Genomic DNA, 16,693 nt, shown 5'->3' on the forward strand with positions numbered 1-16,693 from the left:
GATTTCTTAGTCTCTTGGGAAACATTAGAGATTATAAAAATTATCAAATTTATGGGGGAAAAATTGAGATGTTTTCAAATGGTCACAACATTACAAAATTAAAGTTTAGTGTTCTTATTTACAGAAAAGACATCAGTTCAGAAAGGTTATATAATTAAATCATAGAATATGGAAGTCAGCATAGGATCCAAAATTTTAATTCCACATCTTCGGATCTTTCATTATACAGAATTCCTGGGACTTGGTATATAATTATGATTTAGTATATAAAAATCCTTTTAATTACATGACATAGGAAGTGACCCTTCATTAAGTCAACAATTATTTGCAAAATTAAATGCAAGATTTCTCTAAAGCACACAGTAAAATATATTTTTAAAACAGTTTTGTTATAGAAAGATAGCTTTATATTAGTTCCTTGAATCTGAAATCCTCTTTGAAATCTGCTTTAGAAGATTATAAGGAATACACATATTAAAAAAATATCATGCTACATTTAATCAAAGAAAGTACTTCTTGACTAAACAATTTACCTATGTTATACGACTTTATTGCAATTAATTTAAAATCTTTTCAAAAATAAATTCTATCAAAATTTAAATGCATAAATATTTCACAGATATGTTTATAATCTCCTTTTTGTTAGAAAAATCCAGCCTCCTACTACGTGGGTACCACAAACTTAATTGAATAAATCAATATACATCATGATGTGAAAATATTTAACAAGAGTATCATGGTAAGGAAAACATGATGGTGAATAACAGAACTAGTGTTAGGATCAGGAGCCATGAGCTTTATTTCTCACTGTGCCATCATATTCTTCCTTAACCTTGAATAGTTTTCCCCATTTCTATGAGTAGTTTACCGAGGTAAATTGCAATGATGTTCCAAAATTTTGTTGTCCTGGCAAAACCAATACACTTTCTAACATAAATATTGTTATATTTTCTCCTACTTCAATTTGAGTTAAAACTGGAAGGCTTATGAGACCACAGTCCACCTCCCAAAATCTTTCCATTCCTGGTAAACAACTTAAGAGATGTCCTTCTGGAATGAAAATTTCCTTGGATTAGATTAATACAATATGAGGTCTGCCCTTGAGTGCTTTGTTATTTTGAGAACATATTTCTCTACATATTGGAATGTATGGAGCTGTCATAAGAACACGTTGACAGGTACCTGGTTCTTGTTAAATTTATTCATGAATCTATCAAATGTCTAACTACATCTCATCTACTTTCTTATCAGCAGTGGTAAGATCCAGTATAAATTTTCCTGCTTCCATTCTAGATAACTCTTCAAGTTTGAGAATCTGTGTGGCTGTCTCTTCAGGGTTCTAAAAAACTTTCTCTTGGGATTTATATTTTGGAAACAAATTTTTCTGGTATGGAGCCAGGAACTCCTCTTTTGATAAATTATTTTCATATACATCCCTTACCTAAATCTGTTCTGCTTCCATTCCGTGCTTCTGTAGGCACTCAGGAGTTTGGCTAGACAGGTGTAGAAATTCTAAAGCAATCTCTCTGCCCAGCATGTAGCTATTTAAGTAGAGGTTGCCCGACAATCAATGGGCCATTGCGAATGGATTTCAATCATTATGAGGTTGTGAATGATGACTGTGTCAGTACATGCTAAACCTCTGATCTGATTCTGTCTTTCATTCCAGAGCTGGAAAAAATGTTCAAGACATTTTCACAGTGACACTTCAGAGAAATCCATATAGTTCTAAAGAACTATAGTTCTTTAGAGAGTTTCAGACTCTCATTCAAGCTGTCTTTGGAATCTGAATCACAAATAGCATTAAAGCACTCTAATATTGGAGTGTCCATTTAAGCTAGGGTTGTCCATGTGATTTCAGTTCTTTTAAATCTCTTTTTCATGACACATGCTGCTCACAGTCACATATTCTCTGGAGTTAATCAAGAGTTATGTACAATTTATTTTCCTTCTTATTAACACAGAAATATTTGAACATGGTGTGTGAATGTGGCTCTACATAGGAATACTTCTGAGTTGGACTGAATTACATTTATTTACCAAATAATTTCAAATACTGGTATTTATTTCCTTCAGTAGATAGTTGAATTGGGCCTTACAGTGGTGGTAACATAATGTGTCAAGCCACTTAAAATAATAACTTTAAGATAAGGGTCATCACCCAGAATTTAATGGCTTGGCCTCTTATTTCTTCTTGGCAGATCACATTTTTATTCCCAGTCTTGTATTTTCTTGTTATAAATTGTGAATATTATTGCCTAATATTTCTATTTCATATGAATATTAAGGTTAATTTTAAATGAGTGAAAGAAATGTATTTTCCCATCTCTAAGTATAATTAAATAATAGAATCATTTTCATCATTATCATGTTAATCTAATTCCAGAACTCACACAAGAAACAACTATTTTGAAGAGGTACTGAAAACTTCACCTGAAGTGCCAATATTATAATAGTGTTCATAGTTAACACTTAAGATATAATTAAAAACAACATTTTATAATGATTTGAATAATGGGTAGATTAAAAAAACAAAGTATTATAATAGATTTAAATATCAGATTTACCCACTTGAATGTTTAATTTATACACTGCTAAATATTCAGTCTTATTATTAAGCCCATATATTTCAAATACCTAAATTCATAAATGGTCAACAGTTTGTTTTTTTTTTTCTGTCTCGTCATATTATTTTGTCCTCATGTAGACTCAAAGAGGAGTTCAAAATTAAATATAAGTCACATAAAACAGTTCTTCTCTGTTCAGTTTACCTCATGACAAAATTGAATTGTTGGAAAGGTCTGCTACTGATGATGAAATACCCTTGAGGTCCTATTAGCCATAGATAAGAAACTTTACAGAAATGCCCACAATATGATATGTGGTCATGCTTTTAAGGTTCATCAAAAGGAACCATTTATAAACCAACAAAGACACTCATTATAGCTGGGATAGTTGGCATTTTCAAATCTTGCAAGTTATTTCTTTGTGAGCTAACAGAAGTTGATCATGGACTTATATCAGACACACACATAGGTAAGACTTTTTTCCCAAGGAAATCACATAATCAGAGACTTTCAGATTTAAATTGATCTTACAAATCATATTATCACTCATATCCTCACCTGACATTAAACTGTGTCTTTCTCAGCATAGAGTACATCAAGAAAGATATATTCAAGTACAATGCTACTAATTTATGTGGTGGTGGTTTAGTCACTAAGTTGTGTCCAACTTTTGTGACCCCATGGATTATAGCCTGCCAGGCTCCTCTGTCCATGGGATTCTCCAGGCAGGAATACTGGATTGGGTTGCCATTTGTAGAAATATTTTGAAGTCTTTTCTTCTTTACTGATATTTATTTAATGCTATGAGAACAGCTGCCTCCTTGGGAAAGACCCTGATGATGGGAAAGACTGAAGGTAAAGGAGAAAAGGGCAGTAAGAGAATGAAATAGTTGGATGGCATCACTCACTCAATGGATATGAATTTGGGCAAACTCCAGGAGTTAGTGAGGCACAGGAAGGCCTGACTTGCTGTGGTCCATGGGATTGCACAGTTGGACTCGACTCAGCGACTGAACAACAAAAACATATATTTAAATTAGTAAAAAGAGTAGAAATATTAATTAGAAGTAAATTAGAATAATTAAACAATTCATATTTGCATCCAAAATTGTCTCCACTTTATTTTACAATTTAAAAATGTTTCTATGATACTGCACATTTTTTTTAAATTTCTTGAAAAACACATATTATTCAAGCAGATACACTGTATTCCAATTATACATTTTTTTTTTTTACACTATTGAGCATTCCATGGTGGTGGTGGTTTAGTCGCTAAGTCATGTCTGACTCTTGCAATCCCGTGGACTGTAGCCTGTCAGGTTCCTCTGTCCATGGGACTGTCCAGGCAAGAATACTGGAGTGGGTTGCCATTTCCTTCTCCAGGGGATCTTTCCAACCCAAGAATTGACCTCAGGTTTCCTGCATTGCAGGAAGATGATTTACCAACTGAACTATGAACATTCCATGCTGTTTCTACATTTTCCACAGTTCTTAATAATTGTGCTGAGCATATGTGTGAATAAAGATTTTTCTTCTTTAAAAATATTTTCCATTAGTAGTTATTTATAAAGGAGTATTGTGAAATTAAAGAAAATTGAAAAAGTAATTTGTATTTCTTCATAGTACTTTTAAAACACTTTTACTATATTAATTACATCTAACTCTTAATTCATGTCCACTATATCCTTTTCTGATCTGTTGAGGTATCCCACTTCAGAATAAGGGAATACAATGAAGTTACTGCATTTTGGTTCCTCATAAGCATAATATCTGGCTTTTAAACAACTTTTATTGGAGTAGATTTGATTTACAACATTGTATTATTTTTGGATAATTAAAAAGCTCTTTAGGGAAAGACATACTGTTAGCAGAATATATTTTATTGTATTTATGTTTTGTCTTATCTTTTATTTGGGAAATATATTTCTCCCAATTTCTCATTCTGTTAGTAATGCAATATCTTGTAATCAAGAATGATGGGATAATCCAATGGAAAGATAGGGGAAGTAGCTATGAGAATGCAAGTAAGAAAAATATGAAAATTGAGAAGATCATAGCTATCATGAATGGATGACTGTGGCTGTTTGGTTATGAAATTAAAAGTATTAAGGGCATTTAACAGGGAAACTGCATAAATTTGTGAATAGATGTGCATTTATACACTTAGTAAGTGTTTAATAAATATTTGTTGAATGAGTATACTGTAATAGGTACTTATCTTTTAAATATTTTTTAATTTATTTTTAATTGGAGGATAATTTCTTTACAACATTGTGTTGGTTTCTGCCATATATCTACATGAATCAGCTGTAGGTATATGTCTGGACATACCTCAAGGGGAGGTAGGTCCCCTCTCTTTTGAACCTCCCTCCCACATCTCACCCTGTCCCACCTCTCCAGATTATCACAGAGCAGGACATTCGAGCTCCCTAGGTCATACAGTAAACTCCCGCTGGCTATCTAATTTTACACATGGTAATGTGTATGTTTCAATGCTACTGTCTCTATTCATCCCATCTGCTCCTCCCAGCCTGTATCCACATGTCTGTTCTCCATGTCTGTGTCTCCATTGCTGCCCTGAGAACAGGTGCTTACTTTAAGCAATAGATTTTATCTGTGTTGTGTTAATCTGTGCATATATTTATGTATGTATAGTGCATTGTCTATCTTACTGGCAGATGCTTTCTGTTCTCCACATCAGTTTGTACTTTTAGAACTTTGACAATAAGGACTTGCTCTACTTGAAAGATTCTTTTTACTGAAAATATGTTCAAGAGTTTCTTTTTTTAATTCAAGTCTATTAGAATTTGTAAATTTACTGAATATGACTATGTTAAATTCAATGGGAAATGGAATTTTAAAAATAAAAAATCAATTAACAAAAATTATAATTATCTTTAAAGTAAAAAGACCCAGTAACATACTTTTTCATAGAAGAAATTCAATATTTTCACTTTTACCCAATATGCTGTGTCAGAAACTATTAAACTAGAGTGCAGTTTCCTTTCAAATGTTTATTTTTGTTTCTCATAAAATATAGAGTAATGATAAACAGAGTAATAAATAAAGAACACTTGAATTCCTCCTAGATTTATGGTCTGGCGATTCAGGCATATTCTTACCTATTAGCTGTTAGCATTGGCGTAGGTGCTCAATCGTGTTCAACTCTTTGTGACCCCATGGACCGTTGCCCTCCAGGCTCCTCTTTCCATGTAATTATACAAGCAAGAATACTAGAGTGGGTTGCCATGCCCTTCTCCAAGGGATCTTCCTGACCCAGGGATCAAACCCAGGTCTCCTGCATTACAGGTTGATTATTTACAATCAGCATCTAATAGATTTCAGACACTGCCGATGTCATGCTGCTACTATAGTAAGTCAGGAACCACAGTTAAATAGTTTATGTGTTCTCATTGGTGCCAGGTAGAATGTGTTATCAGTTACTTACATATATTTTCCTAAAACCTCTGCTTAGATTCGGCTTCTCTGGTGGCTCACGTGGTAAAGAATCTGTGAATCTGCCCACAATATGGGAGACCCAGGTTCAATCCCTGGGTAAAGAAGATCCCCTGGTGAAGGGAATGGCAACCCACTCCAGTATTCTTTCCTGGAGAATTTCGTGGATAGAGGAGTCTGGCAGGGTTACAGTCCATGGGGTCACAAATGAGCCAGACAGAACTGAGCAGATAACATTTTTCTGCTTAGATATTTATTGACCACCTCTTTCTTTCCACAGTGAGAACTGTGGGTTCAGATGTAAATTCTCATGGATGAGGGAATAACTGTTACCTGTGTAGATGCATATAAGTATTACATACCATGTGTAATCTCACAGACACAGAGGAAAGCTTGGGAGCACGTGACACTGAGATGACTTAGCAGAGTCACAGGCAGTTAGAACAAGAATGAGAATCCTGACCCCGTGTAGACAGCTCACTGTTTCCTCAATAAAGCACACATCAAATGCTGTCCTATAGCTGTTCTACAGGTGACAGATACTTGATATCTGAAGAGACGACAAGCATAATTTTTTCATCAGTAAGAAAGAATTAAAACAAATACTGGGACTAAACTGTGGGCTTGCTCCACAGTTACAGGGACTGTTCTATTTCTCTTTTTTTTTTCCCCCCCACAGGTAAGACTATTTTAGTTTTATTTTATTTAACTTTACAATATTGTATTGGTTTTGCCATATATCAAAATGAATCTGCCACAGGTATACATGTGTTCCCCACCCTGAACCCTCCTCCGTCCTCCCTCCCCATACCATCCCTCTGGGTTGTCCCAGTGCACCAGCCCCAAGCATCCAATATCATGCATCAAACCTGGACTATTACAGAAATTCTAACTATTATTACTTCATGATTAATATGTATCGATCTTTATTCTTTTGTAGGTAACTTAGGCTCAGCAGTTTGTAAGTTCCCAAATGAATCTCTGGATACCTCCCAACAATGTGACTGAATTTGTTCTCTTGGGACTCACACAGAATCCACACTTGCAGAAAATACTCTTTGTTGTCCTTTTACTTGTTTTCCTATTCACGGTGCTGGCCAACCTGCTCATTGTCATCACTATCTCCCTCAGCCCCACACTTTCTACTCCCATGTACTTCTTTCTCATGCACTTGTCCTTCATAGATGCCTCCTTCACATCTGTCACCACCCCCAAAATGGTCATTGACCTGCTGTACCAGAAGAGAACCATCTGTTGGGATGGTTGCCTGACCCAGCTCTTTGTGGGACACTTACTGGGAGGGTCAGAGACCATCGTCCTCACTGTCATGGCCTATGACCGCTACGTGGCCATCTGCAAGCCTCTGCACTACACAGCCATCATGCGACAGGGGCTCTGCCAGCTCCTGGTGGTGGTGACCTGGACCGGGGGCATTCTGCATGCCACTGTGCAGATTCTTTTCACCATGGACTTGACCTTCTGTGGTCCCAACGTCATTGATCACTTCATGTGTGAGTTCTTCTCACTGTTGGAACTTTCCTGCAGCGACACCTACAGGCTTGGAATCGTGGTGGCAGCTAATACAGGGGGCATGTGCTTGCTTATTTTTTTCATGCTGCTCATCTCCTATATAGTCATCCTGAGCTCCCTGAAATCCCATGGCTCTGAAGGACGACACAAAGCCTTCTCTACATGCGGTGCCCACTTTACAGTAGTGGTGCTCTTTTTTGTCCCTTGTATATTCACCTACCTGCGTCCTGTGGCCACTTATCCTGTGGACAAGTTGGTGACTGTGTTCTTTGCAATCCTCTGTCCCATGTTAAATCCTATCATTTACACAGTGAGAAACACAGAGGTGAAAAATGCCATGAGGAGTTTACTGAAGAGGAGAGTAACTTAGGCTGTTCCCGATGACAAAAAAAGTGATTTATACCACATAGGTAGGGTTGTACCTGCTACCAAAAAAAAAGTAATAATAAATTTTGCAGATCATTACCATAAAAAAGAGCCTCAAAATTAAAATTTGTTGAGTATTTAATTTTTGATAGACATATTTTAGGCATTTTTGATATTATTTGATATACATTCCAGAGACTTCAACATCGGTGTTTTAGCTTCATATTAGGCAATGAGGAGAACAACTATAAACCCCAGGACTGATGATTGTAGAATATGTCTTTCCTAGAGTCTTACATCTACTTTATTAAAATTTTCATATATGTTACTTATATGAAATCTTTTCATGAGACATTATCTCAGAACTTCTGTTTTTGCTTGGGCTGTATTAAAGAGATGAGGTATAGAAATTCTTAGATAAACAAATAGTAAAGGGACAATTGAGCAAGGAAATAACATCTAAGCAATTATTTTTTAATATAAATCTAACACAAGAAGAGAGGCATGCACAAAAGGAGCAAATAATAATTCAGTCTAAGTGCTTCCTTGGCACAAAAAATAAGGCAGAAATGTTGAAGTTAGTCTTCATTTACTCTATTTACTTAAATTGTAAATAGTTGTGTGTGGTACATTCAAGCATATAGACAATAAAATTATCTGCAGTCTTAATGACTCATTTGTCTTTGCAGTAGTTGGTGTCAACATGTTGCAGCCTGTCTCATGTGTAACAGTATATTTCAGCACTACAATTTTTTGTCTTCTTTTCGAAAGTTCAAATTATGCTATTTCATTTACAAAAGCAGCAACATTAGTACATTAGGAGAATTTTTTTTGAAGACAAAATCTCCTCCAGAATTCTTCCTATTAGTGAAAACCAGTACTATGGTTGATCTTTATAAAATTGAAATGTCTAAGATGAACTTTTAGGAAAGTTAGAGATACTGACAATCTCCTCTCTGTACCTAGAGGGCATTGGTTTATCTTACATTAAAATATTACTCTTTATAAATCTTGAACTGCAACACTCTAACTGGTGTTTCTTCTCACCAGTTTGAGAAATGTCACTTTCTCAAATTCAGTGGTCAACTGGAGTGATTTCCTCCATAATTTGACCACAAGCAATGCTAAAACATGGTACTGCTGTAACTCTGTTTACTAAGTTGCAAAAGCCTGTCTCCTAGATGCAAGAATATACACTGGGAAAAAAGGGTGCCTCTTCAACCACATTCCTTTACCCCATATACAAGAATACCCCTCAAATGGATTTAAGACCTAAATGTAAAATTGGATACTATAAAACTCATAGAGGGAAAACCTAGAAAAAACGTAATTTGTGCCACTCTATCATAACTTGCAGCCCGTTTGTTTGTTTGTTTGTTTGTTTTGTTTTGTTTTTTTGTCTCCTGGATATGCCTTTGTTTTGTGGAAGTAAAAGTGTAAAAATCTCTTTGTGATCTCAAATGAAAGTCTTTTAAATCTCAAAGTCCTCTTCATGTTAAGCTTAATTTCCTTAGACTTTATCAATTCAGAATTTGTAATAGTTTGGACAGCATGAAAATAGAGAAACAGATGAGAAAGAATTGTTGGACCATTTTGCTTCAAAACAAATTTTAAAGGAGATTTATGCAGACTAATTATAAAAAATAAATCCAACAAATATAAAACAGAAAATATATAATGAACTAACACATAAAGTACTGTAGCCTATGAGGCTCCTTGGTCCATGGAATTTTCCAGGCAAGAGTACTGGAGTGGATTGCCATTTCCTTCTCCAGGGGATCTTTCCAATTGAGGGATTGAACCCGGGTCTCCTGCACTGCAGGCAGACACTTTACCGTCTGACCCACCAGGGAAGTAATACATAAAGTAAGGATATCTAAATATTTATGAGTCTTTTAATTCTATAGTGGTCATTACTGAAGCGAATTAGCATCAGCAGAGGAAAAAGATGGTAACAATAACCCTGTGTACGAGACAGCAAAAGAGACACTGATGTATAGAACAGTCTTTTGGACTCTGTGGGAGAGGGAGAGGGTGGGGAGATTTGGGAGAATGGCATTGAAACATGTATAATATCATGTATGAAACGAGTCGCCAGTCCAGGTTTGATGCACGATACTGGATGCTTGGGGCTGGTGCACTGGGACGACCCAGAGGGAGGGTATGGGGAGGGAAGAGGGAGGAGGGCTCAGGATGGGGAGCATGGGTATACCCGTGGCGGATTCATTTCAATGTTTGGCAAAACTAATACAATATTGTAAAGTTTAAAAATAAAATAAAATTTTAAAAAAATTTTAAAAAAGTGAAATGATGACCTTCACAAAATATAAAATGAGCACATGACAAATATTTAATTTAGTTCATGGTTTGGAGAGAACTAGAAAATATTACTAATCACTCAGAAGGAAAATCCAGTGTACCGGTTTTAACAATGTTCAATCAGGGAACTGCAAAACTTGCTTAATCTTTAATGGTCAAAGAAATTATTTAAACTTCCATTTGACACTATTTGCATTTCTATGGACAAGAATTCAGTTCAGTTCAGCTGCTCAGTCATGTTCTACTATTTGCAACTCCATGAACTACAGCACCCCAGGCTTCCCTGTCCATCACCAATTCCCAGAGCTTGCTCAAACTCATGTCCATCAAGTCGGTGATGCCATCCAATCATCTCATCCTCTGTTGTCCCCTTCACCTCCTGCCTTCAGTCTTTCCCAGCATCAAGGTATTTTTCAGTGTGTCAGTTCTTTGCATCAGGTGGCCAAAATATCGGAGCTTCAGCTTCAGCATCAATCCTTTCAATGAATGTTCAGGACTCATTTCCTTTAGGATGGACTGGTTGGATCTCTATGCAGTCGAAGGGACTCTCAAGAGACGTTTCCAACACCACAGATCAAAAGCATCAATTCTTTAGCAGTCAACTTTCTTTATAGTCCAAATCTCACATCCATACGTGACTACTGGAAAAACTATAGCTTTGATTAGATATACCTTTGTTGGCAAAGTAATGTTTCTGCTTTTTAATACACTGTCTAGGTTGATCATAGCTTTTCTTCCAAGGAGCAAGTGTCTTTTGATTTCATGGTTGCAGTCACCATCTGCAGTGATTTTGAAGCCCAAGAATGTAAAGTCTGTGACTGTTTTCATTGTTTCCTCATCTATTTGCCATGAAGTGATAGGACTGTATGCCTTGATACTTGTTTTTTGAATGTTGAGTTTTAAGCCAACTTTTTCACTCTCCACTTTCACTTTAATTCCTCTTCACTTTCTGCCATAAGAGTGGTGTCATCTGCATATCTGAGGTTACAGATATTTCTCCCAGGGAACATGTGTACACCTGTGGTGGATTCATGTTGATGTATGGCAAAACCAATACAATATTGTAAAGTATTAGCCTCTAATTAAAATAAATAAATTTAAAAAAAGAAAATAATAAAAAAGGAAATACTTGCATTATTTTCAATTCTCTACTACTTAAATAATTATAAAACAGCTTAAGTTAATAAAAGGCATAAATCCCATGGAATTATCACTCCAAAAGGAGTACTATCTTTTAACATGAGGATCTTTATTTTTTTACAAGCCTTGGAGTTTAACAAGAAATGGCATATTTAAAAAGGAGATTACAATATAATAGATCCATATATGATAAACTCACAGCAAATATTATCCTTAATGGTGAAAAATGGAAAGCATTTCCCCTAGAGTCAGGAACAAAACACGGATGCCCACTCTTGCCACTACTATTCAACATAGTTTTGGTAGTTTTAGCCACAGCAATCAGAGAAGAAAAAGAAATAAAAGTAATCCAGATTGGAAAAGAAGAAGTAAAACTCTCACTGCTTGCAGATGACATGATGTGCATAGAAAATGATGCTTTCCACCAGAAAATTATTAGGGCTAATCAATGAATATAGTAAAGTTGCAGGATATAAAATTAATACACAGAAATCCCTTGCATTCCTATATACTAACAATGAGAAAACAGAAAGAGAAATTAAGGAAACAATTCCATTCACTATGCAATGAAAAGAATAAAATACTTAGGAATAAATCTACCTAAAGAAACAAAAGACCTATATATAGAAACCTATAAAACACTGGTGAAAGAAATCAAAGAAGACACAAATAGATGGAGAAATATACCAAGTTCATGGGTCAGAAGAATCAATATTGTGAAAATAAGTATACTACCCAAAGCAATCTATAGATTCAATGCAATCCCTATCAGGCTACCAATGGCATTCTTCAGAAAACTAGAAAATTTCACAATTTGTATGGAAATACAAAAAACCGCAAATAGCCAAATCAATCTTGAGAAAGAAGAATTAAACGGAGAAATCAACTTGCCTGACTTCAGGCTATACTACAATGCAATAGTCATCAAGACAGTATGGTATGGGCACAAAGACAGAAACATAGATCAATGGAACAAAATAGAAAGCCCAGAGATAAATCCACAGGCCTATGGACAACTTATCTTTGACAAAGAAGGCAAGAATATACAATAGAGAAAAGACAATCTCTTTAACAAGTGGTGCTGGGAAAACTGGTCAACCACTTGTAAAAGAATGAAACTAGAACACTTTCAAACACCATACACAAAAGTAAACTCAAAATGGATTAAAGATCTAAATGTAAAACCAGAAACTATAAAACTCCTAGAGGAAAACATAGGCAAAACACTCTGACGTAAATCACAGGAAGACCCTTTATGACCCACCTCCCAGAGTAATGGAAATAAAAGCAAAATTAACAAATAGGACCTAATTAAACTTAAAAGCTTCTGCACAACAGAGGAAACTCTAAGCAAGCTGAAAAGACAGCCTTCAGAATGTGATAAAATAATAGCAAATGAAGCAACTGACAAAGAACTAATCTCAAAAATATGCAAGCAACACCTTCAGCTCAATTCCAGAAAAATAAGCGACCCAATCAAAAAATAGGCTGAAGAACTAAACATACATTTCTCCAAAGAAGACATACAGATGGCTAACAAACACATGAAAAGATGCTCAACATCACTCATTATCAGAGAAATGCAAATCAAAATCACAATTACATACCATCTCACGCCAGTCAGAATGGCTGCTATCAAAAAGTCTACAAACAAGAAATGCTGGAGAGGGTGCAGAGAAAAGGGAATCCTCTTACACTGTTTGTGGGAATGCAAACTAGTACAGCCACTATGGAGAACAGTGTGGAGATTAATTTAAAAAACTGGAAATAGAACTGCCATATGATCCAGCAATCCCACTGCTGGGCATACAAACCGAGGAAACCAGAATTGAAAGACACATGTGCACCCCAATGCTCATTGCAGCACTGTTTACAATAGCTAGGACATAGAAGCAACCTAGATGTGCATTGGCAGATGAACAAATAAGAAAGCCTTGGTACATATACACAATGGAATATTACTCAGCTATGAAAAAGAATGCATTTGAATCAATTCTAATGAGGTGGATGAAACTGGAGCCTATTATACAGTGAAGTAAATCAGAAAGAAAAACACCAATATAGTGTGTGTGTGTGTGTGTGTGTATATATATATATATATATATATATATATATATATATATGGAGTTTAGAAAGATGGTAACAATGGCCCTATATGCGAGACAGCAAAAGAGACACAGATGTAAAGAACAGTCTTTTGGACTCTGTGGAAGAAGGAGAGGGTGGGATGATTTTAGAGAATAGCATTGAAACATGTATATTATTATATGTGTAATAGATTGCTGGTCCAGGTTCAATGAATGAGACAGGGTGCTCAGGGCTGGTGCACTGGGATGACCCTGACGGATGGGATGGGGAAGGAGGTGGGTGAGGGTGGGTCAGGATGGGGAACACAGGTACACCCATGGCTGATTCATGTCAGTGTATGGCAAAACCCACCACAATATTGTAAAGTAATTAGCCTCCAATTAAAATAAATTAAAAATAGTAATAAATAAAATAGGAGTTAGCAAGAGTTATTAAGCATATTAATGTTTACTTGTCAAACAATGGAAAGAGTTAGGGAAACTAATAACAGATGATACAGAACCCAGAAGCTAGTACCTGTAGGCAGCCATTACCACAATAGGACCTGGGAGATCAGGGGAGATAATGGTCTCAGAAACACAGAAGGACCATCTAAAAGCTAGCACTACCTCTCAGCCAGAAGACAAGGCAGCTGATTGAAGCAGACCAGAGAAGATAGCAGCTCAGGATGGAGAGATCTCAATAGGTAAAAGGAGTATATATTTAAACACCCAACCATTTATTCATTTTTCTTTTCCCCTGAAAAGAGTAAGCACTATTTTTGGATTTAGCTTGAAAAAAGGAAAACACTGAGGAAATGAGAGTCTTCCAACTTATTTATTCACTTAATTTTATCAAACACCAGTATAGTCAGACCACTAGTACCACCTCAGAAGCCAATGCAAGAGACACAAGAGATGCAGGTTTGATCCCTGGGTTGGAAAGATCCCCTGGAGGTGGGCATAGCAACCCATTTCAGGACTCTTGCCTGGAGAATCTCATGGGCACCTGGACAGAGGAGTATGGTGGGCTACAGTCCATAGGGTTGCAAACAGTTGGACACAACTAAAGCGACTTAACATGTACATATGCACATAGTCAGACCCTGAAACAGGTGTTGGTAATAAAGAGGTAAATAGAATTAGAGTCTTTGTCTCTTAGACTTCTGAAGTGGCTTTTAAATGGTAAAAGAAGGTGAGTTAGATCAAATTTATGTATCAACAGAATTGATAGTTGCATAAGTATTTTCTTTAATGTGTCAGGAAGTGTTTTTAACATTTATTATTAACTGAGAAGGTATTAGGCTTATTGCATGGTGATCTCCCTGACCCTTGGTGTCCTCCAGCAAAGACCCAGGAACCAGTTGCCAGAGGTGTAGAAGAAGGATTTGAGCACCCTTGTAATAAATTGAATAGAACATCTTCAAAAGTTCACATTTTTCATAAAATAGAAAATGTAGCATTTTTCTTCTCCTGCACACAATGGGAAAAAATAAGTTTGTATTAATAAAATGTCTTGAGCATGTCTGAAAGCCCAAAATATGAACTTCTCATCACCTGATAGTAAAAATATTATCTTATTTAATTATGTTAATTTCCTGACTTTGAATTCATCATCAGCACTGAAATGTAAGAAGACATGATAAATGTGACTGGATTCATTCTCATGGGATTTACACAGAATCCTCAGATGCAGAAAATTCTATTTTTGGCTTTACTTATTACCTATAGTAGGCTTCCCTGGTGGCTCAGGTGGTAAAGAACCTGCCTGAAGTATGGGAGACCTGAGTTTGACCTCTGGATTGAGAAGATTCCCAGGAGGAGGGCATCGAAACCCACTCTAGTATTCTTGCAAGGAGAATCCCCATGGATAGAGGAGTCCAACAGGCTACAGTCTATGGGGTCGCAAAGAGTTGGACATGACTGAGCAACTAAGCACAGCACAGCAAATCACCTATAGTGGGCTTCCCAGGTGGCACTAATGTTAAAGAACCCGCCTGCCAATGTGAGACGCATAAGAAACGTGAGTTCAGTCCTTGCACCAGGAAGATCCCTGGAGGAGGGTATTACTACACACTGCAGTATTCTTGCCTGGAGAATTCCCATGGACAGAGGAGACTATGGAGAGTGCTACAGTCCATAGGGTCGCAAAGAGCTGGACATGACTGAAGCAACTTAGAATTCATGCACACATCACCTATAGTGTCACTGTCAAGGAAAACCTGTTCATTCTTACTATAATCATTAGCCAGACTTTGAAGTCCCTGATGTATTTCTTCCTGGCCTTCATGTTCATGATAGACACATGTTAATCTTCTTCCATAATGCCCAAAATGCTATCTGATTGGCCCTGTGATTCAAAAGCTGTCTAATTCAATGGCTAAAGGAAGCTATTGAACATTCCTTGGTAGCTTCAGAGGTGGTCCTCCTTGTGGTCATGCCTTTGACTTCTCTGTGGCCATCTCTAGACCTCCGCAGTATGTGCCCATCATGGACCCCCACATATGCTGCTTCCTGGCGGGGGTATGCTGAGCAGTGGGTGTTCTCCACTCTGTTGAACAGAGTCTAGTCACTTTCTTTTTCCCATTTTGTGACTCCAGCATCAAGGATCACTTCATGTATGATGTTTTCCCCGGATACAATTTATCTGCACTGACACTTGACGGTCTGTTGGTTGCTGCCAGTGGTGGGATAACCTCTGTGATCACTTTTGTAATGTGATTGGTATTCTGTGTGGTCATCCTATGCTCTTGGAGACTCATTGCTCTGCAGGGAGGAAATAACAACAACAACAACAACAAAAAGCCCTGTCTACCTGTAGCTCCCCCATCACAGTTGCTGTCTTCTTTTTTTGGTTCCCTGTATCAAGTTCATGTTCAGTTGTGAGTGATTCTTTGAGATCCTTTGGACTGTAGTCTACTAGGCTCGTCCATCTACGGGATTTTTCAGGCTAGAATATTGGAATGGGTCACCATTTCCTCCTCTAGGGGATCTCCCCAACCAAGGGATAGAACCCATGTTTCCTGCATTGCAGGTAGATTCTTTATCTGCTGAGCCATCAGGGAAGACTGTTCAGTTCAGTTCAGTTCAGTCACTCAGTGGTGTCCAACTCTTTGCGACCCCATGGACTGCAGGAGGCCAGGCTTCCCTGTCCATCGCCAACTTCTGGAGTTTACCCAAACTTATGTCCATCAAGTCAATGATACCATCCAACCATCACATCCTCTGTCATCACCCCTTTTTCCTTTT

At 36.9% G+C, this 16,693-nt stretch overlaps 1 protein-coding gene across 1 annotated transcript; it reads left to right on the plus strand.

The window, feature by feature from the left end:
• Positions 1 to 6,959: 6,959 nt before the first annotated feature.
• On the plus strand, positions 6,960 to 8,027 carry LOC133261151 (olfactory receptor 4C3D-like). Its single transcript, XM_061439692.1, has one exon. The coding sequence runs from the start codon at positions 6,997 to 6,999 to the stop codon at positions 7,921 to 7,923; it is 927 nt and encodes a 308-aa protein (XP_061295676.1). The 5' UTR covers positions 6,960 to 6,996; the 3' UTR covers positions 7,924 to 8,027.
• The last annotated feature ends 8,666 nt before the right edge of the window (positions 8,028 to 16,693 follow it).

Source organism: Bos javanicus, chromosome 15 (genome assembly GCF_032452875.1).
Source record: "Bos javanicus breed banteng chromosome 15, ARS-OSU_banteng_1.0, whole genome shotgun sequence".
Taxonomy (NCBI): domain Eukaryota; kingdom Metazoa; phylum Chordata; class Mammalia; order Artiodactyla; family Bovidae; genus Bos; species Bos javanicus.